The 20,375-nt window shown below is 35.8% G+C and overlaps 4 protein-coding genes and 1 non-coding gene across 8 annotated transcripts; all 5 read right to left on the bottom strand.

Annotated features, from left to right (window-relative positions):
* Positions 1 to 618: 618 nt before the first annotated feature.
* TRNAT-UGU (transfer RNA threonine (anticodon UGU)) lies at positions 619 to 690 on the bottom strand. The gene has a single exon. It is a non-coding gene; the product is annotated as a tRNA-Thr (tRNA).
* Positions 691 to 1,249: 559 nt separating this feature from the next.
* On the bottom strand, positions 1,250 to 4,302 carry LOC110411279 (ubiquitin-conjugating enzyme E2 5-like). Its single transcript, XM_021421363.1, has 6 exons — positions 4,147 to 4,302; positions 3,954 to 4,033; positions 3,389 to 3,503; positions 3,183 to 3,235; positions 2,936 to 3,064; positions 1,250 to 1,592 (listed from the first exon to the last, which is right to left on the bottom strand). Exons 1-6 carry the CDS (start codon positions 4,188 to 4,190, stop codon positions 1,459 to 1,461), a joined length of 555 nt encoding a protein of 184 aa, XP_021277038.1. The 5' UTR covers positions 4,191 to 4,302; the 3' UTR covers positions 1,250 to 1,458.
* A 2,174-nt stretch (positions 4,303 to 6,476) lies between these two features.
* On the bottom strand, positions 6,477 to 9,975 carry LOC110427643 (ARID/BRIGHT DNA-binding, ELM2 domain and myb-like DNA-binding domain-containing protein). The gene is given in 5 exon segments (XM_021443190.2): positions 6,477 to 7,641; positions 7,644 to 7,679; positions 7,682 to 7,955; positions 8,318 to 8,985; positions 8,988 to 9,975. Coding segments are annotated over 5 exon segments (1,842 nt in total). The 5' UTR covers positions 9,283 to 9,975; the 3' UTR covers positions 6,477 to 7,072.
* Positions 9,976 to 10,911: 936 nt separating this feature from the next.
* Positions 10,912 to 14,880, bottom strand: LOC110425897 (RING/U-box superfamily protein). 2 transcript variants are annotated; one of them, XM_021440987.2, is made up of 5 exons: positions 14,606 to 14,880; positions 13,307 to 13,455; positions 12,206 to 12,638; positions 11,957 to 12,066; positions 10,912 to 11,854 (listed from the first exon to the last, which is right to left on the bottom strand). In XM_021440987.2, the coding sequence occupies exons 2-5, from the start codon at positions 13,370 to 13,372 to the stop codon at positions 11,828 to 11,830; spliced, it is 636 nt and encodes a 211-aa protein (XP_021296662.1). In that variant the 5' UTR covers positions 13,373 to 13,455; positions 14,606 to 14,880; the 3' UTR covers positions 10,912 to 11,827. The 2 variants fall into 2 exon arrangements, with proteins under 2 accessions (XP_021296662.1, XP_021296654.1); XM_021440979.2 differs by having other exon boundaries at positions 13,307 to 13,452; positions 14,606 to 14,879.
* A 1,095-nt stretch (positions 14,881 to 15,975) lies between these two features.
* On the bottom strand, positions 15,976 to 20,058 carry LOC110427026 (uncharacterized). 3 transcript variants are annotated; one of them, XM_021442398.2, is made up of 8 exons: positions 19,769 to 20,058; positions 18,972 to 19,117; positions 18,495 to 18,866; positions 17,440 to 17,563; positions 17,180 to 17,316; positions 16,951 to 17,010; positions 16,783 to 16,851; positions 15,976 to 16,682 (listed from the first exon to the last, which is right to left on the bottom strand). In XM_021442398.2, exons 3-8 carry the CDS (start codon positions 18,684 to 18,686, stop codon positions 16,593 to 16,595), a joined length of 672 nt encoding a protein of 223 aa, XP_021298073.1. In that variant the 5' UTR covers positions 18,687 to 18,866; positions 18,972 to 19,117; positions 19,769 to 20,058; the 3' UTR covers positions 15,976 to 16,592. The 3 variants fall into 3 exon arrangements, with proteins under 3 accessions (XP_021298073.1, XP_021298064.1, XP_021298059.1); XM_021442389.2 differs by having other exon boundaries at positions 17,419 to 17,563; positions 19,733 to 20,057; XM_021442384.2 differs by having other exon boundaries at positions 17,419 to 17,563; positions 19,769 to 20,057.
* Positions 20,059 to 20,375: the final 317 nt, after the last annotated feature.

Below are 20,375 nucleotides of genomic sequence, written 5' to 3'. Positions count from 1 at the left end.
AGAATATTTTTTAATTAAGAGGATCTGTCGCTGTCGATTTTCATTTTGGGGTTTTTAAGATTTGATGAAAAGAAAACATGGCTGTTCCTCTCTCGATAAACGATCCTTTTTAATGGGTTTGAACTTTGGGCCCAAAAATGCGATCGACAGCACATCGAGGTGTTCTTATTGGGCTTAGATTGTTGGGTTTTGTATTGAGATGGTTCATAATTTTTTTTAAAACAATAGAGAAATTTATTTATTAAATAGTAATCATTCACTAATTAATGAATTAAATATTCACATCTAATTTATATATTATTTAATAAAGAAGAGTTGATATTATATATATATAGAAAAACTTGAGGAAACAGAAAAAAGGGGGAGATGGGGATGGAGAAGGAGAAAGGAAAGGAGTTGGGCTTTCCTTTTCAGGAAATTGGCAGGTTGGGGATGCAATGATTGAAAGGAGCGCAGTGTAAGGGCCAAGAGGAGTGTGTTTTGTCAGTATTGGTGTGTGGTGTTACTACTTTCATGCATTTGTACAGATTCTGAACTGAGCCCACTTTTGTCAGAAAGTGAGTTTGAGAAGAATAAAGATCCATCAAAGATTCTGTTAATCATTTAAAACAAAAATTATGCCCCCACGCAGGATCGAACTACGGACCTTCAGTTTACAAGACTGACGCTCTACCACTGAGCTATAGGGGCCACCATGCCAATTGGGTAAACCCTCTTTATAAAATTTATTACTTTATTTCATCTATGTACTGAATATTTTCTTATACATTACCATCTTAAGTGTAAGCATTAGGAAGGTAGAATGATATGTGAAAAGATAAATATTGTAAAGACCCACATGCAAACAAATGCAGGGACATAGTTTCTTACCTACCACCAACCATTTGCCAGTCTCATCAAAAGCTCACAAGAAGAATATATGTCAAAGTCTGGTTCTCAAACTGCCTAATGACTCGCAAAATCAGATTGACCTAACTAATCAACACTTGTATAGCAATCAGATGCCACGCTAGTGGTTTTCACCCTCACGTACGTAAAGAAAGACGTGGGGGATATGAATTCCCTTGGCAGCCATCACAGGGTTGAATTCTAAGTACGATGCAATGTGCAGTCAGATAAGCTTTTGGTAGGCTGCTGCAGCAGGAAAACGTGAGAAGATTTCAAAGATCACCTCAATCAAGGTGTTAATGCAAGTGTCGACAAGGACATTCGCAGGTGTAAATTTCAATTCATGCATGCACGCACACGATTAAGCAAACAGCTTCTTAGTCTCCAATAGTGGATGAATATTTGAAATATTAAACAACAGTTGGTTAATTTACACAACATCCATGGAAAATAAAGACAGAGGGGCAGGAATTTTTCCATATACCCCCAGTTTTGGCGAGTTCAAATTTTCCTGGAGCTGAATATCATGTACAACACAGACAATTTTTTCTAGGGAGGCATATTATGTGCCTAAGGATCAGGTTTTCCAGCAATTTCCTCATCATCGGAGGCAGCATATTCATCTTCACTCAGCTCTTCATCACTGGACCTCTCCTCTGGCACTGCTCCAACATCTTCTGGCTTGGCATATTTCTCACAATATTCTGCGAAATGGAAAATGTCTTAAGCATTGCAATGATTGCATCCTTAAAACGACATTCAAAGGAGGAAAAGGAATCACGTCGCTGCAGAAGCAAAATTGCAGATCACACTTTGAAAGAACAATAATTGCAATGCCCCTAAACCTCTTTGCATCTTGTCATGGATGATAAAATTGGTATGCCACAACTTATTACAAGTGAGCTGAATTGATAACCTTTTAAGGAAAACATATTAAAGAACTGAGAAAGTAGGTGAGATGGTATAGCCACAACAAATAGATCAAGTGGGTCTACTGCCAGCTACTATTTATTGTATTTTGACTGAAAATGGCATTCTTTTAAAGCTGCAACCTCCCCTTTCTAACGACAGACACAAAAACTTCTGAACTCTACCATACTCTCTAATCCCACATCAAAACAGTAGCCAAATTACAGTCAAAGGACTGCCATGACAATAGATAACAAGCTTTGGATTCAGTTCTCTTTCAAGTATTGGTCAAACAGTTTATAAGATTGCAACAGGATAAACTAGATATCTCCAAGCCCTTAAGGTGTAATTCTCCTTAACTGATAAGTTGAATTAATGTTGGATTGAATCCTCCCAAGTCGTCTTATAGTTGCCACTAAAATTAAATTTACAGTAACTTTAGTACTCTATGTTATCTGCGTCGTACAATAACACCTCTGCAAAGAAACTCACAATAAAGTCTTCCTCAAGCAGTAGATGAAATTACAAACAAGGAATGATTTCTGAAACACTCAAGACATGTTAAAAAGAATCAAAGAGTAAATGATGCAGTAAAAAATTTTCATATGGTCACAAATGAGTAAAAATATTCCACTTGATTTCAATATACATGACTATTCTAAAGTGAAATTGCCAAATGACATACAAAAAAAACACCAAATAGAAACAGAATTTGCAGGTCTTATAGCAAGGATATCAAAAATTGAAAAGAAAAGCAAATGATCCACAAATATCCCCCTCAAATGGTATGGACAGAAAAAAAAAATGGTGCAAATGGCTAGAAACACAAATAAGTAAAAGTTCTGAATGCAGAACAAAGAAATGTTTGTATTGGGCAAGCAATTTTCAAACATCGAGGACTACAAACATTATATAAACGATTTCATGCTCCTTACACCTGAGATTTATGATCTCATGTAATTGCTTTCAAAAAATTGGTGGTCAAGAAAACTTATTGTAAGCTCACACTTTCTGACATTCACTTAATTGGCTTTAGAAAAGCAAGAAATTCAAATAAATACCTTAACTTTTGAACTGGGCATTCTTAAGAGAAAAGCAACACATACATAGAATATTAAAGCTTATGCAGAAATGCTACCTTTCACTCTTTGTTCATAGGCAGTACGATCGCGCATCATAAGAGCAGCGGCTTCTCCATTCAATGGATCTGATGGGTTGGGATACAAAAGGAGTTGAGGAAGGAACACTTCAAACACATTTACCAGATCTGAAATTCAACATTAGGGGAAAAACAACAATTTGAATTGATTATCAAATTCCAAAAGTAACAGCAGCAACTTTAAAACAAGAAAGAGTGAGGAAAACAAACAATGTGCTAGGTTTACCAAACATGGGGCTCCAAGTCTGATTGATGACATCCAAACAAACTGAGCCAGACCTGAAACTCAGAGTCCAAAGTTATTTTAATTAATAGTAATACAGCATTTATAAGTAAACCAATTACTCTTTCTAAATTACCTCATACAAGTTAACACACTAAGACAAAGCTAACGCAGTGAAATTTAGAATTTTTCAACATCCACAAACTTACATTTCATCAACATTTGGGTGGTAGATCTTGTTTACAAAACCAATTGATGGTGATTTATAAGGATAAGCATCTGGGAGCTCCACCCTTATCTTCCACACACCTCCATGATAAGGACCTGTCATATTCCATATAAGATTATCTGTGAGAAAAAGAAAACAACCATACTGTCCAGGTTCTTGTCTAAAAATACCCAGAAGCAAAATCTACCAAGAAAGCCTATCCTCATTCAGAAAATTCAATGAACTAAATAAACAACAAATAAAAAAAGTGGAGCTCAGATAAGAACAAATTATTAAAATAGATTCCACTTTAGATTGATTTGGCCAACAAGAACAAATATAGATATTAATCTTCAAGAATCAAAATCATCAAAAGAGAAAACTCAATCACAATTAGCACATGGTCAACATACTTCCAAGGGAAAAAAAATGAACTTTCGAAAAGAACTAAAAAAACCCAGAAAGGGAGCATAAAAGAAATTTTCATTTTGAGCAGAAGTAAAGAGACAGATCATAGAAATGAATGAAAAAGCCGAAGAAGAAGAGGGTAAAGAAGGGATTTTTACTTTCTTTTGGTCCATTGAATTCAACATAAAATTCTTGCATGCCATCATTGATCATCTCCACCTTGTAGTCACTCATCATCCTAGTGAAAATCAATCCAACCAAAAACCCAAAAAAAATAAAATAAAAATCAAATTTTACAAAAACAAAGATAAAGATAAATAATTTTTCCCAGAAACAAAAAAGCAAATTTACAGTTTCATCAAGTCCATCTCTCGGCGTTTGCTTGGAGAAGACATTTTTTTTTTTTTTTTGCTTTTTCTTTTTCTTTTTTTCTTCCTTCTGTATGGGTTTTTGGAGAGAGGAAAAAGAGAAGAGAAATGCCTTCACAAAGAAAAGCAACCCCAAAAGTAGTTCGGACATCAATGAGTGAATCCAGGAGTTTATATAGACATGTGCACTCACCGCAGTAATTTCTATTCCAAACCCAGTAACTTACTCATTTTTACCATGCAAAGACTGTAAATTTGGCTTAGATTTTTAACTTTAAATGGTATGATATTATTATTAATTATTATTATTTTCTTAGTTGTATTTTGTGTGTATTGTACTTGTTCAATATCTATAAATATGTAAGGTGGTTCCACATTAATCTTCTTGCTTAATTAAGAAAAATAAATAAATGAAGATGTTTTTGTTTTATGTGGCAAATTACAGAGAATCTAAACTCTATTACTTAGTAAACAACTAGGTCAGCATAACATAAAATAAAAGTAAAAATTAATTAAAAAAGCCCTGATGTGGAATATCAAAGTAAACAGCAACCGTTTGATGGGACAATGCAAAATTTTAAAGGATGGATGGATGGCAAAATTAGTTGCAAAATATTGTTATCTAAAAATAGAAAGTGAAGCTTCAAAGAAGACTATGATTGACAATTAAGTTTCGATCATAGAATGGAATTACATTGATTTTACATTGTGATGTTTCGATATTTTGTTCACGAAAAAATTGATATTAATATTAATTTATTAAAATTATGATCGAAAATATTTAACAATAAATATGAACTGTAAATATAAATTTAATTAAAGTGTCTATTTTTTTTCTTAAAAGGTAACTATAATAATTTCGTTATTAAGAAGTGATTTACAAAAAATTACCCAAATACAATAAACGACACAAAACAAGATTAAAACCCTGAAAAATCCAATTACTATGGAATCAGACCATCACTTGTTGTCTTAATGTAATGGAAGAAATACAATGTTACGATTTTGTTTATACCGCTGTTTCCTTTGACAAAAGCAATATGCCTTTGATGCAAATCTTGGACAAAATCCTTCTAAAAGAGAGGGAAAAAAAGGGTTATGGCCTGCCAAAGCCATTTGAACCGCCCAAAAAAAAAAGGGGAATGATCAGGAGATCTTATTTGAAGAAGGGCGGCCTCCAGCTAATTCTCCATTATTGCTTGTCAGACACTACACACGGTTTGGTTACAAAAAGAGTGAAGTAAAGTAGGATGTGGACTTGGAATTGAAACATGTGTATTCAAACCTCCTGTTGTTTAAACACACCCACCATGTCTCTCACTTTAGACTGTTATCTCCTCTATGTCTTGTTACATTCATTTGTTTGTTATGATTATTGGACAAATGGTTTTAGAGCTTCAGATTGGGTTATGAACATGCATTCTTGATAAATTATGGGGAATATCCAAGAACTTGTTAGCTTGGGGGTATTAACTAATTATTCATGAATTATTAATTAAGATTAAGATTAAGATGATGCAGGAAAGAAAGAAACATTATCGATTGCAGCACCAAGATTCAATATTGCCAGTACTTATTACCTTCTCTCTCTTTTTTTTTTTTTGTAATCTGTTGCTTGCCTCAGTTGCCGCCATCTAAACAGTTCAGAGAAATTATTATTATTATCATTTTAGCATATTTCATTGTTTTGATTATTTATTATCACCTGCTGATCCCTCTCAGCACGCTACCTCCTTGTAATCTGTGGATATCCTTCCGTCGAGCTGCAACTCCACCGACTGCCTGCCATGTACGTCTCGCCCTTTTAATTTATTTGTTTCTTTTCCTCTTGCTTTCACACTTCTTTACTGCAATAGTTTATCCGAAAACAGTAGGAAAAAGAAAATGGCATTTCTTATATTCATGCCACAGAAAGACAAGCCAGTGAATCATGCAAGTTCTTTACTTAGCCTTCTTTTGTTCTCAAGAAGGATTTTCTTTATATCGTGGAGTATTACCAACTTTCTCTACTTTTCCACTTTCCGACCAAGGAAAAAGGTGACATGGGATGAGACATGGAAGTTATATGTCCTGTTATTCCTTTAGGATCAACCCTGATAAAGAGTGTACTTGGAAAAGCTAATTGAATGGTCATGTCTGTTTCAGAAACTTGCACGCATAGTTGGACTGGAATAAGGGTTCTCACTTCTGCACCTATTAAGTTTCACCTTATGATATACTCAGATGAACTTCCAGAGCAAGCCCTCTACAGGTATAGTTTTCACCTAGAAACAAAGGTTCAGTAATAAAGGTGGAAATGCTATAATTGGTATAGATTTGGTTTTCAATGTTAGTCTACAAAAGAATATTATAACTACATACAAAGGAGAATTCAGGAGCAGAAACTGTTTGGTATGATTTTCAACCAAAACTGCAGGCCAATTAAACATAAATGCAGCAGCATAGCTGGGAGAAGAGATCTACTCATGCAACCTTGAAATACAAATGAATGAATTCATTAGGGCAAGTGCCATGTAAAGTGAACATTTAAAAGAAAAATGAAAGTTAAAATTGGAGAAGCAGAAGCTGCATCTTTCACTCCCCGCTTCCATATTCCTCTGCCCAGGGTTGGTACTTGAAATAATATAACTGTATTCGGGGATGCAAGAGCAAATTACAAAGCTTCTGAAACAGGTACTGTACATTAGCACATTTGGTAAATTCTTTGACCAGAGTCAATGAACCAATCCAGGTCCAAATTCCACCCCGGCACATTTCAAAACTGCACCATTGGTTTCGTTACCCTATCCCATGGAGATTTTGAGGGACCTGATTGATGCTGTATGGTAAATACAAAAACAAAGGAAAAATGAAAATTGTAAAATTCAACTATTGATTCAAACAGTGGTTCAATGTAATAACTCTTCATCCTATTCCCAGTCAATGCACTGATTATTTTGAGAACATGTCAGCATATTTGAGCCAGGAACCTTTACGGCACCACTTCCAAAACCGTCACTTATGCATCCAAACTCTGATTCATCATCATCACTATCAATGCTCTTAGGAGTCACACGATTCTGATAACTTCTACGCCGGATAAGAAAAACATTGAAGTAATAGCTTACCAACTCTTGCTTACTCTTCTTGGGAAAAAACTTGGATGCGCCAGGCCAGAATGCATTTAGTGATGGTGGTTCTAATTGGACCATATATTTGAATCTATTTTCTTCTTCAGCCGTCCACCGGAGTGAGACTTCTTCACCCATCCCACCAAATCTCCAACGGTAGAACACTGAACCAAGTTCGAGCTTCAGTTTCATCCTCTTCTCAGCAATATGTAGTCTAATACATTCAACAGAGCCTGGAATCGGACAGCTACATGAATCCACTCTTCCCCTACCAATTGGATCCTTTACAGCCAAGGGACCATGTTCAACACCTTTTAAGGGCCAATCCTGGGTGCCTAGCCATTTAGAGTCGGTATCAGAAACCATACAGTCCATTCAGGGACTTCTGCTTGAAAGCGGAGACCACGGACACTTGTCTTCTCAAAGAATCATCCCCTGACGGCTCTGCAGTCATATCCAAGGATGATGAGTCAATAGTTACAGGGGATTGCTCCTTAAGGCCACATTCAGACTCTGTCTTGTGGTGACACATTGAGTTTTTCAGCAATGATGAATCAGAACTGCAACAAGAGCATGAACAAGATTGTGTGGTAGGAAGCTTCTCACTGCATCTGGACCTCTCTGCTAAATGGTGACTAAGGAAGTCATCCTCATACATGGATGGATGCATCTTTTGATTATTCTGCAAATTTAAACAACAATATGCCTTTAAAATTGACAACTAACCCAATTTACCATGTGAACCAGTAGTGTGAGTAAGATCCACATTACAAACTTCTTCCTTGATAACAAAAGGTTTCAAATATTGAGAATTCACTTACTTTGAAGATTTTGGTCTTAAAAACTCCTATCTATATTGATCAATGTTTGAAACAGCCAAGTCAAGTTCATACCACCCAAGTTGGTCTAATGATGCTCTACCAAAATTGTATGATGAAAATTGCAGATGGAACAGGAAATTTCGGATTCTTTCAACAACATAGTGACGAAAAACTTATTTTATTTTATTTCACAACTCTATTTAACAGATGACAATATTTTTACCCGCAAGAAAGACTGTTCAGTGACTGAATGATCGTCCCTTTTCTGCCTTACAGCTTCACGTGCCCTGATGGCTTGTATCCAGAATTCATTGCCTCCATGGTCTTTCCACTTAGATGGCTCTGCTATTGCCCAAACTGAGGGATCATCATGACATTTTGCAACCTGGGTTACCCAATTCAGCATTCCTGCTAAAGATTCTCTTTTTCTCTTACGGGTACTAAATTCTTTCCTAACAAGAGGTGGATCCAGCACCCCAAGATCATTTCTACATACTTTTTCGTCATTATCACTAAACACTTCCTCACCTCCATTGTGCAATCTATATCTACTGTTGGCATCGGAAATCTTCAAGCCATTCTTCTTGGAATCCTTGGCAATGCACTTGTCATTCTTTATATATTCCGATAGAGCCACTCTGTTTACCACCACTTTCTGATCAACCCCATTTGTAAACAAGCCCCTAAACTCCTCCTCTTGCTCCAATGACAAGAACCTAAATTTTCCACCACCTGCACCCTCCCCGTTTCTATCTACAAAACTATCTCTCAACCATTTTTCCAGCTCGTCCAAATACTTGGCATATATCAATTTAACCGAAGCTGAAACCTCAAGATCCAACCCTAATTCTTTCACCACAAAAGCCCATAACCCTTTTTGCGACACGAACTCGTACCTCCAATCTCCCTAACTACAAGGAAAAGCTTGAGCAAATCTAGTGAGTGCCCATCGTTTCCAAGCATTGCAGGCATACGTCTAACAAAACCCTTACAAGCAACCTCTTTTAGATAACCAGAAAGAACCAGATCAAACAGGCATCTTAGTCTATCCTTACGATCACCAAAGACTTCAACACCATTCTTTGTAACAGGATCAGCATCTAGGTGACAACCATTACTTTGACAGTTATTTACAGTTCCTACACAATCTAAAGCAGACCCATTGGTTAAAAGTGACCATCCTGCCATGAAAGTTTGAATTTCTTTCCTTACCTTTCAATCTTACAATAAAAAAGGGTTACTCTTCAATGGCTTGTAAAGGATTAATACAAACACAAGTACAGAAGTAACAACAGAAATATTTTGAAATATCAACTGGGCATAAGGAAGGAAGACCCTTTGCCCCTTTGTGTCCAATGATATTACCTCATATTTTGTTCGTGGGTATCTGATTTTGTTGATTTTTTTTGTTTTTTTTGGTTTTTTTGCTTTGAAGAAGCCACCCAACACAATCTCCGGAGCTGCAGAGACAAGAGAAAGAAATAAAAAGACAAAAGCAAGGGAGTCAAGACAGCCTAGATTAAGGTTGCTGTGTTTGGGGTTTTTGAAAATGATTATTGGGTGACAGCAAGAAAATGTAAAACTGGGCAATCAAAGATTAGCACAATATAAGAAGTAAAGAAAATACTAATTATGACATCGAGAACAAAAGAAAAGATTCCAAATCGACTTTGAAGGAAACCAATCCAATAAAATAAAGCTACAGTCTTTTATTTTCTGCTTTAAAATGGAAAACCAAGGTTCTTCCTTTCTTGTTTTGGGTAACGGGATTATTATATGCAGGATCTGGAGAGTTTTTTTGGGTAAATTTTGACAACAAAATCTGGTGATTGGACACAATGGCCAAATAAAAGAGAACAAAACATGCATGAATGGCTAAGATACAAAATTATATTCTTTTTTCCTTTTTTGATTATAAACCGATAATATTTATTACTAAAGTTGTCTTATGAATTATTTTTCAGACATTTCCCCACACCATTATTTGTAACATAAATATAATTTTCAATTCTTTTTGCCATTAATTTTTTTAACTGTTTGTACCATGATGAAAATAGTTATACAAATTAAAACAAGTAAACTGGTAAAATTTGTTAAACAAATAACTTACATACAATAATTAAGTTTTTATATATTTATTTAATTTAATCAGTCAACAACTATTCATTAAATTTTGTATATAAGTACATTATGTTTTAATTAATTTTTATATGTTATTGATCTAATATTCAAGTTTTGTTAGACTACCAATTTTGGGTTTTTATGTGAATGATCTCCTTGCTTACTTTTCCTTCTTTTTTTTTTCTTAAAAGCTTTTCTTCTTATTTATTTACCCTTACCAATCATGAAGAGAGAGAAAAAGAAACCATCATAGCTTAAAAATATGTGGGATGCCGATCTCTATGTTTTATCAGTATTCATTTTTTAATAAAATTTTTAATTAAAAATCATTTTAAAATAATGTTTTGATACAATAAAATTCTCATAGTTATAACCCCTTTATAAATACTTTTTACAAAGCAATTAATGAATTTTATTTCAACTAATCTACATTTACAAGTCTTATGAAAATAAAGAACATCTTTTTTATAAATCATAAATATTTTAAATACAAAATGTATTTCTGCATGACTAGGCTACTAGTAAATGTGGTTTCCAAACAAAGTACGCAAAAACACTAATTAAATGCAATGAATCTTTAGTTGAGAAATTGAAATAGAATTTAATTAATCAACCATTTGAGCTTTTCAAAAAAAAAAATTAATCAACCATTTGAAATAGCTACCAAGTTTGGATAAAAATAAACCCAGAAGCTACTTAAAGGAATCAGTGACACTCACTATGAAAATCCCAACGTTCAATACATATAAATAAATACTGATCCAACTTTGACCTGCATACTTTTATATACACATTGAGTCATGTAATTACAGGCTATTCAGTTTATCCCTTCTGTTTTGTGAGAATAAGAAGAAATTCACTACACAAACGAAATTCTCATCATTCTAAGGAGTTCTCACAAGCTCATGACACTTGCACATCCACCACCATCAGACAATTTCACATAAAGATGAACAGGGAGATGAGTGTAACCACATGCCATTTACAGAAGCAATCCGAAGAAAGTAATGAAACATCTGTTCACAGGATTTGAGCTTGCAGACTCATGGAAAAGTAATATATATGTGAGAAGAAAGAGTTTTCTGCTGTTCTGTGCAACTAAGTAGGTTTTCTGGACAAAAAAGGCACTGGTAACCTATATGGCAGCATCCTATTCCATCTTGTATGCAACTTCAGGCACTTGCTTATTGATGAAGAAGGTAGAAAGTAATGACATGCTGATCTAAACATAGAGGGCAGTGTATCGGCCATGAAGAATTAACCTTTGAAATGGTATCAAACCAGTTTCTGTTTATGTTTTTCTGTATTCTTTCTCCTTTCTTTTCATCTATTCATTTTCAAAAGTTTCAAGTTCCAAGGATGAAAGCAAAAAGACACTATGCTCACAAATAGGCATGACTCCCCATAAAAAGAAGAAAAAAAAAAGGAGACTAAGTAAATGAAGAAAGAGAAATCCAAAACCAAACTATCGCCAAATCTGCAGCAACCACTAATAGGGTGACAAATGAGGGGAAAAGGTGAAAACTGAAATTCTGATGTGTTTGGTTTGTTGAAACCGCTGAAACACACTTAATTTGAAGAAGCTAAAGCTGAGTCCACCACCAGGACACTATTAAGTGGGTAGGTCGAATATCATTTCCTGCATCACAAGTAATTTAAACCTTCTTGTTATTTCCTTGGGTTATAGACAATAATTAATTCCTATTGACTTACAAGAGATGAAAATTGTTTTGAGACAAACCTTATCACACACAGGACATGTGTCACTTCTTTCCATCCATTCTAGAATACATGCAAGGTGAAAATGATGTTCACATTTTGTGATAATTTTTGGATTTTCTGCATCATACTCTGCAGGAAAGAATAAAAAGAGGGACTGTCAACAACTTTTCTACTTGAAAGTTGAAACACGACTTACCAGAAAAAATGCAATATGGTTTTTGACAGTGAGGAAGATAAAAATGTTCAGTAATCACAAGGGAAGACATACCTTCCAAACAGGTTGGACAAACATCCTCCTCCTCCTTTGTAGACACAATTGTTTCAACTGGTTTTGATAGTTCAACTTCTAGCCCTTTTGGTGACTCAATTTCAGTATTGAATTGTGCTTTGCAGTCTGATTCCTTTGTGTCCTCAGATTTTATAGAAGTCTCTCGAGTGTCCACACCAACTGTTTCTTGACTGGAATCAACATTTGTTGTTTGCACTGCTTCATCACTCTTACTGTTATGAATTCCTTGGGCTGCTGATGGAGTTTGAGGAGGTCCTAAAACTGCATCAAACGGCATTGGAGCAGGAGGGGGTCTATAAGCATCAGGAACCGATACTTCCAGATTTGTGTCAACCAGGAGTCCAGTGGAGAGGGCAGAGGCAGCACCACTGTGAGAAGATAGAGGCACACGCTCATCTGAGGCTCTTGGGTACTGTTAAAAGAAAGAAGTTCAACTCAACAAAGATAAGGAAAATGCATTCAATATGATAAACAATTAGTTCAACATAGTTACCTCTTATGGATTACCTTCGGATAAGTATTTATAATTGAATCCATTTTCTAATAACTAATAAGTATCGCAGCAGGCAGGCCAACAACAAATTTTAATATCGATTTTCTGGTTTCAGGTTGTTCCACAGTTTAACTCTTCCCATTTTAGCATTAAGCGAAGGCACTAGGCAGAAATCATGATTCATGAGCAACTTAGCAACAGTAATCAGACCATGATTCCTGAGCAACTCAGTAAGGGTGATTAGAGAATTAACAATTGGAAATATTTATAAATTATAATTGGTTGCATCCAGTTGTTATCATAAGGACAAAAAACAAGGGCGCCAGCATAACAGTGAATTTAAGACATTTTGATCCTCTCAAGTGCACTGGAATGTCCAGTCTATCTCATTTTTGGCCACATCATACAACCACCCATGAAATTTTGCAGTTTGGCACTTAATAAAATACAAAGTATTCTACACTGAACTTGGGATGAGTTGAAACCAAATTCAAAACATAAGAAGTCAAGCAGAGAAGCTTATCAAAAAAAAATGAAAAAGTCAATTAGAGACAAATAAGCCCAAGGAGGACGAAAATGATACTGACATAATAATATCCTGGTGCACTACTTATTTCAACTCCTTTGGAAGAGCAACAGCAGCAACCACCCATTCCTTTTACTTATGTCCAATGCCCATATAAAAGTACTGATACTTGGTGCATTATAATCCCACACCACCAAGTGAGAAAATCTGCTATAAGGAAAAGATTGACATCAGCCTCGAAGATAAAAACAGCATACCATTCCATCTAGTAAACCATATAAATGCCAAATGCCACATGACAACACGAAAAATATTGTAAACACTAAGGCAAAGCTAGGATCAGCTTGGAGCTGTGCACTGATATACATATACCACAACTTCTGATAAAAAGTTCCATACAAATAACCGACAGAATGAAACTACTGGAGCAAAAGCAACACCCAAACAGAAACTAATAAAATTATATCCTGGCTTCTGGGTTACACTTGTCATCAACAAGCACACAGCTGACAGAAAATGTGAATAAGACGCCAACTTGGTAAAGGCCGAAGAATGACAAGCAGACTGGTGTTCTACTCTTTGCAGTACATACTACTAAAATTTGTATGTTCTGCACAACAGTCGTAGCAGAATTATAGATGTAGAAACAGGAGCAATATCCATTACCGATTGTCAAACACAAACCTAGTTCAAAAACATTCCCACCTACCCAGTTCAATTGTCATGCTACAATTCCATATCCAGAACCTCAACATAAATTCATTGCAGTAGACTGAAAACGAAACCAATTGTGATAACTGACAACAAACTGAGTAGGAATAAACCCCAACACATGTTTCCTCTCCTCCACTAATCGTGGCAGACAGTCTTAATTGCAAAGTTCTAATCAAAGCACACTTTTTGGGACAAACTGTAATTAACCTATGTGCTGAAACCATAAAAAAAGAAAAAAAAAACGGGTAAATTCAATAAGAAATCAATCAGATAAATGAGTTCCCCCTAGCTACTCTTCATCAACAACCGTCTAAAACAGGCTTTTATTGGATAACCAACTAGCATGGAAATAGCTAAAAACGATAAACACAATAGCACAAAAGAATTTCATGTAAGAAAGAAAATAAAGACAGTCAAAATCCTACACAACAAAAGCTTTAGCCAAACAGCTAAATTTCATAGCGTTGAGTAAAACCCATTAAAAGTTATCAATATTTCACCAATTCAAGAGCTAAAGGGAAAATAAAAATTAACTTATGCTTAGTAAAACCCTGAAGAAACCATAATTCAATCAATATATAGCGAGTTAAATTCCCTAAATTAAAAAAAGAAAGAAGAAAAAAGCTGAGAAAGGATATGAAATTACCTGTTGATTGAAACTTCGATTGGAAATGAATTCGAGATTCGAAGCAAAAATCCCAAAATAATAAAAAAAACGAATTATTGATTTCCTTTTTTATTTTTGAGGGTGTATATAGTTATGGTTGTCCCGTGTGGGAGAAAAACTTTCACTGAGAAAGGGAAGACTCTCCATTAAAACTGATTCCACTATTGCAGAAAGAATTTTCTTTAAGGTTTTTTTTTTTGGGATTACCTCCACGCGCCAACCTCTCCGGTTTATTCCACGCAACATATTAAAATAATAACAATAATACTATATATAAAAAAAATGTGCAATGTGGCAAAAGATAATGTTTTGATTTAGAAAGCGGGATTGTTCTCTTGGTGACAACATTACATTTGTGGACTGGACGGAAAACATTTATACATTGATGAGCTAAGCTTGACTTATGCTAGTGTTTTGACTTTATTGTATTTTGCAAATGGCCCCCCTCTTTGCTTACCGCGATTCATTCCTTCTTTGTTGCTTTGAAGAGGAGCTGCCAGGGCTGGCTGGAAACTTGGGTTGCAATTGGGCTCTTTTAGGATTAAGGTTCACGATTTTCTAACGGGCTCAATACTATGCAATGCCGTCACTTAAGTGTCACGGGACTATTACCTTTTTTTTGAAAGATTAATTTAATAAGAGTATGCAATGCAATTATTTATAATTTTTTAAACTTATTTGATATATGAAGATTAAAACATTTTACTTATTTCTTTTGAACCTTCCAATTAGGATCCAAAATAATGAAGAGATTGAGATTTGTTTTGATTTTGGCCCAAATTAGGCAATATAGCAGAAAGAGAGGGTGGCATTTGACAGACCAAATGGCCCACACCCCTTTTGGGATTGGCGTACACCGGAAGCTAAACCACGTTCCAGTCCAGCATAAGCCTCCCCAGAACAAATAATTCAGCACTTAAAAGAAACTGAGAACCCTTTTACATGAGAGTTATAAGCAAAACGTAGAAAATGACACTACCACCCAGATTTGAAAGAGAGACGACCTGGCTTAATTCCTACTCGTCAAAGAATGTTAGGCATAAGTATAAATCTGGTAGATTAATGTTTGCGGCTATCCATCCAATCGTCATGGTTTTTGTTGGCAACAACTGTTAAACTCAACTCGCACGGCACCATGCCATAGCTATCACGGCATCATCGGTCAAGCTAAATTATTAAAGACGTTGCTAACTAAATTCCGTTCTCTTTTTTCCCCTGTAAAGAATTATCTTCGAACAGAAACCCATAGACCAAAGTAATCCTAGTGTCTGAATGTTAATGTGGCATCAATCATATTGCCATTTGCAGCGAATGACAAACCTTTGAAGCATGGAGGGGGGTTCCAATCAGAACCAAAATGGCAAGTTTGCTATACTTAATAGAGAAGGCTAGAGCAAGCTCTTTTGCACAAAATCTTTGGTCGGTCAGGGTCACACATCTACCTGATTTTAACAATCACCCGCCAATAATTAAGAAGCAGAGTCCATGATTTGAAACTTGAGGCAGCACGGTAATATATGTCCCAATCACCCACTGTTGCACCGATCCCATGACACCAACTGCCAGCCTGGCCTCTCTGCTAACACCATATAATTTGGGGGCAGGCTGATTTCCATTCCACCAATGTTTAGATTTTTCTGAAAGATCTCAAATGAATCCGTTTATCCCAAATTTGCTATCATGCCAACGGTGTCAAAGAAACCCAAAAGAGAAATCCGTAACATATCAAAGAATTCAGCAATAATAAGTTCGGTGTAGTCCGTGATGGGGTGGAGGGATCTGTGCACTGTTAGAATAGTAGATATATTGGAAAATAGCAAAGGGCACTAGCCCTATATTACAAGGTTAGAATCCGGGGAAGAAATCGGGTTGGTCAATCAACAACTCTTCCCAATTAGTCTTTTAATTAGATCTAATCTAAGGTTAGAGCCAAAATATATATGTAATAACACAATGTTGAAAACATTCAGAGTTGCTCACTCTGTGTGTCATCAGTTTTCAGTCTCTTAGCCGCGCTGATGAATTCAGATATCACTTGTACCTCATTCAGTGGTGGCTGTATCACAAAAAAAAAAAAAAAGATGTTAGATTCACTAAAGGAGAGTACATGTTGGCGTGTTTATATGTATGTCGCATGAGTCTCAAAAAGTGAAGACCTGTGACACAAAATGCTGCTGCACAGTGTTAAGCATTTGTTCCCTTGGTGAATAAGCATTGATGCCTCCCTACAACTCAAAATAGAAGAACCCCTTAAATTAGATAAATGTAATTTTATCTAGATCCTTCTAAGGAAATTCACAAAGGTGAGAGTTAGCAGGACCTACAAGTTTGAAGTGCTTGCAATATCTTCGCAAAGAGTCGGTATTGAGTCTTGCCAAATTTACCTTCAAAATTGGGAAAGGCGTGATAAAATACACTTAGAATTATTTGATCTATTATGGCATGTGGCAATAGTCAAAAGTTCCCACAACTTAGATGCACACCAAATATATTATAGTTCAAAATCAAAAAACAAAGGCTTAGGTGCACACTGCAAATTTTGGTAATACTAACCGATTGAGGCGCATGAATAATGGATCGAACATCTCTGTAACCACTACGATTTGTTGATTTGATGGGCGCAGATGCAACCCACGGTTTTGTATGCCGAACTCTCGGTTTTGCAGGCCTATGGTACTCAATGCTACTAGCTGTCCAAAGTAAAAACACAGAAACAGGTGATCACAATGTTAAAGCAATGGGAACAACTTTTACTTAAAAATGTTCTTCTAGCATGAAATCCTTTGACATACAGAAATCATGGTCCTTCTCACCAATGTCTGAGCCACTGCTTGAATTATCAAAATCATGATCATCATCTACTTCATTCCCTGTAGGATGTTCCAGCACACTCAATGCATTCCTTTGCAGCTTAACTTCAACCCCATTCTTCAAAACCTTGAAAACAGCAGCACTAGTGTCACAAGATATGATTCTTGGACAAAATAAAACTGACAGAGTAAGTGCTATCTAGCTATAAAAGGGTTTAGGAGCAAAGAGATTACACGTCAGTTTCAATTATGAAGAAACAGCAAACCAATCTAATCATGGACAATTTCAGCAAGGAAGAAAACATTATAAACTAAGTTGATGTCTGGTCCATCGTGTCCAACTAAAACCAGGTAAAAAGCTAATCAAAATTGAAAGCTACATATCAGTGAGCAAAACAAACTGAACCTGTTAAGAATCAATTTACAAACAGGAAAAGCAGAGGGAAACAGAATTTGATCATTGGATGGGTCACAAAAGTGTTCTATCTAATTCTTTATTAGTCCAACTACCAGTTTTTGTTTTTTGTACTTTTTTTGGGGGTCCAGCTATTAGATCGCTAAACAGAGTGAGTTCAAAGAAAAAGTTGATCATCTCTGCGAGATAAGTTCCTTGGATGCATAAAAACGTCCAGTTACATCATCAGAGCGAGTCATATTAACCACAATAAGATGAGTTAGGGCCCAAAACCAGTAAAACCTAGACCAAAAGACATGGCTTTATATAATTTCCATATGCAAAAATCTCAAGCTCACCTTAATAAAATTAATACATAATACTAGTAAACACTGGTATTAAACAGTAATTAAATAAACAACCAATCACATGCAAGATTTATTTATAATGTTACGTGTGCACCAATTACATATGCCACTGTGAAAGAACAAAAATAAATTAATTGAAATTAAAAGAAAATCTGAGAATAATCCAGACCAATTACAAACCGCTTGTTTAGGAACAACTTATTAATGATTAAGTAGAAGTTGTATCAAACGGTGAATTTTGAAAAATTAGTTAAAAAAAAAAAAAAGCAATGATGAAAGCAAAAGTGAATTCCTACCAGCCAATGCCAACCACCAAGGCCCACAGCCTTCTTGACTACGCCTTGCAAACCAACCAATACAGACTTTGTTCTATTGTTTCCTCTGACAATAACTTTTGTGTGTCTCGGAAGCACTGAAAGCTCTTCATCGCCGCTTTCCTCCCGGAACGGCGACAGAACCCGAGAAGAACACAGCTCATGCTCCAACATTCTCCTCACCCACTCAAACTCAAGTTCAATTATCAGAAATAAGCAAACTTAGCCCCCAATCCAAATGCCCAGATCCTCAAAAAAGCAGTTGACTTTGGTAATCAATAAGTCATCAGCTCCACTCGTATTCACATTTAATAGCGTTTTCTAATAGAAGATTCTAAGCTTTACCTTGAGGCCCTGTAAAAAAAAAAAAAGGCAACAAAGTTTTAAAAAAGAAGTACAAAAAGAATCCCAGATTAGTAATGAATTTCAAGCCAGAGAGGAAAAAGATTGGTCACTGACGAATATTTCGAGGAAGAGTGGAATGCGAATTTCACGTTGGAGAAACCAATCACTGATTCACAGGACTTGGATTGATCTCAGTAAAGAAACCAAGACGATGCTATCTCATCATTAAGCTTCTGCTATTTATGCCATGCTGATATCACCTGAAACAAGCACAATTGAATTAAAAGCCTGAATTATCAAGAGCTTGAAACAATCATAGGTCCCATATTTTTATCACCAACCCATGAAAAGAAGAAGCTTTTATAGAGCTGAATTGTACATATCAATAGCCAACTAAAGTTGCCACTAAAGAAAAATTATGTTTGGTTGTTGAGAGAATTTAACCATATAAAGAAAGAAAAGGAATCCCAACTGTAGAACAAAAGCAAAAAAAATGTTTATAGGGAAGAAAACCCATTTAACTATGTAAGGTAAGCATAAGAAATTTAGCTCTTTAACAGGAAATCAAGATTGGTTATACTTTAAAAATCCCATTAAACTAAGTAGAAATCAGAGAGATAGATAGAGAGAGAGAGAACAAGAAGAAGAAGAAGGAAAAAAAAAAGAAAAAGCTAAAATTCTCTTTGCTGCATTTTCCAGGAAACGAGTTAAGAAAAGTTGAAAAAGATCAAATTTAAGGTAGTGAGAGAGCAATCTTTGTCACCTTCAAGTTCGGCTCAAACTCAATGAAAAAGCTATAACCCAAACGAGAATTAAGAACCTTTCCGGTATACAATCGATTCAAGCATAAACATTAGGTTACAAAAGAATCTTACATTGAATAAAAGGAAGTAACAGAAAATCTGGTGTACCTGCAGAGCACGAGAAAAATGCAAAAACGATTCAAAGAAACAGAGCAAGAGGAAGGGGTTTCGCGGGTCGGGGATATTAGATTTCGGGTTAAGAAAAACGGGTTTGTAACGGATCTGAACTGAATTGTTTTTTTTTAATGGATAAGAAAAAAAAAAAACGGCTAGGAGTTGAGCAGAGAGAAACTGGAAATGCACAGCTTTTGAGAGAAAGAGAAGGGCTTAATTGAAATCCAAATGGGAAAATTTCAGTACAAAGAAAGAAGAATTGAAGAGCGAGATAGAGGGAGAGAGAAAGCACACTAAATGCTTACCAACTGCCATGGAAACGACCTGCCATGTGCCGTACGGTCACTCCTTTCTTTTTCTTTCGTAACCGGCGATACCCGGTTCGATTTTTACTACGTTTTACCTTCGCCATTTTGGGGTGGATGGCTCGGCTAACGGCTAATGAGCAGGCGGGCGGGAGCGGGTGTCGGGTTTTTCTTTTGTCGTTATTAAGGGGTGTGGGGCCCGGTGTTATCTGGGCTGGGCTGATAATGATCTTGTGGGACCCGGTTTTCATCGTTTGTTGAGAAAATTGTTTGGCATGGTTCAGCGCATTTACGGT

Source organism: Theobroma umbraticum, unplaced genomic scaffold, assembly GCF_002168275.2.
Source record: "Theobroma umbraticum cultivar Fairchild unplaced genomic scaffold, ASM216827v3 scaffold_30.0, whole genome shotgun sequence".
NCBI classification, from domain to species: domain Eukaryota; kingdom Viridiplantae; phylum Streptophyta; class Magnoliopsida; order Malvales; family Malvaceae; genus Theobroma; species Theobroma umbraticum.
The sequence above is the reverse complement of the archived record's forward strand: the minus strand, read 5'-3'. Positions and strand labels throughout refer to the sequence as shown.

Coding starts and splice junctions, on each gene's coding strand:
- LOC110411279 (XM_021421363.1), bottom strand. CDS start 4,190: ATGTCTTCTCCAAGCAAACGCCGAGAGATGGACTTGATGAAACT. Junction 4,034..4,146: donor GAGATGGACTTGATGAAACT/GTAAATTTGCTT, acceptor GATTTTCACTAG/GATGATGAGTGACTACAAGG. Junction 3,236..3,388: donor CACCCAAATGTTGATGAAAT/GTAAGTTTGTGG, acceptor TCTGAGTTTCAG/GTCTGGCTCAGTTTGTTTGG.
- LOC110425897 (XM_021440987.2), bottom strand. CDS start 13,372: ATGGGTGGTTGCTGCTGTTGCTCTTCCAAAGGAGTTGAAATAAGTAGT. Junction 12,639..13,306: donor GTGCACCAGGATATTATTAT/GTCAGTATCATT, acceptor TTCTTTTAACAG/TACCCAAGAGCCTCAGATGA. Junction 12,067..12,205: donor TTGTCCAACCTGTTTGGAAG/GTATGTCTTCCC, acceptor TCTTTCCTGCAG/AGTATGATGCAGAAAATCCA.
- LOC110427026 (XM_021442389.2), bottom strand. CDS start 18,686: ATGTTGGAGCATGAGCTGTGTTCTTCTCGGGTTCTGTCGCCGTTCCGG. Junction 17,564..18,494: donor TTGGTGGTTGGCATTGGCTG/GTAGGAATTCAC, acceptor GCTGTTTTCAAG/GTTTTGAAGAATGGGGTTGA. Junction 16,852..16,950: donor ATTGCAAGCACTTCAAACTT/GTAGGTCCTGCT, acceptor TTTGAGTTGTAG/GGAGGCATCAATGCTTATTC.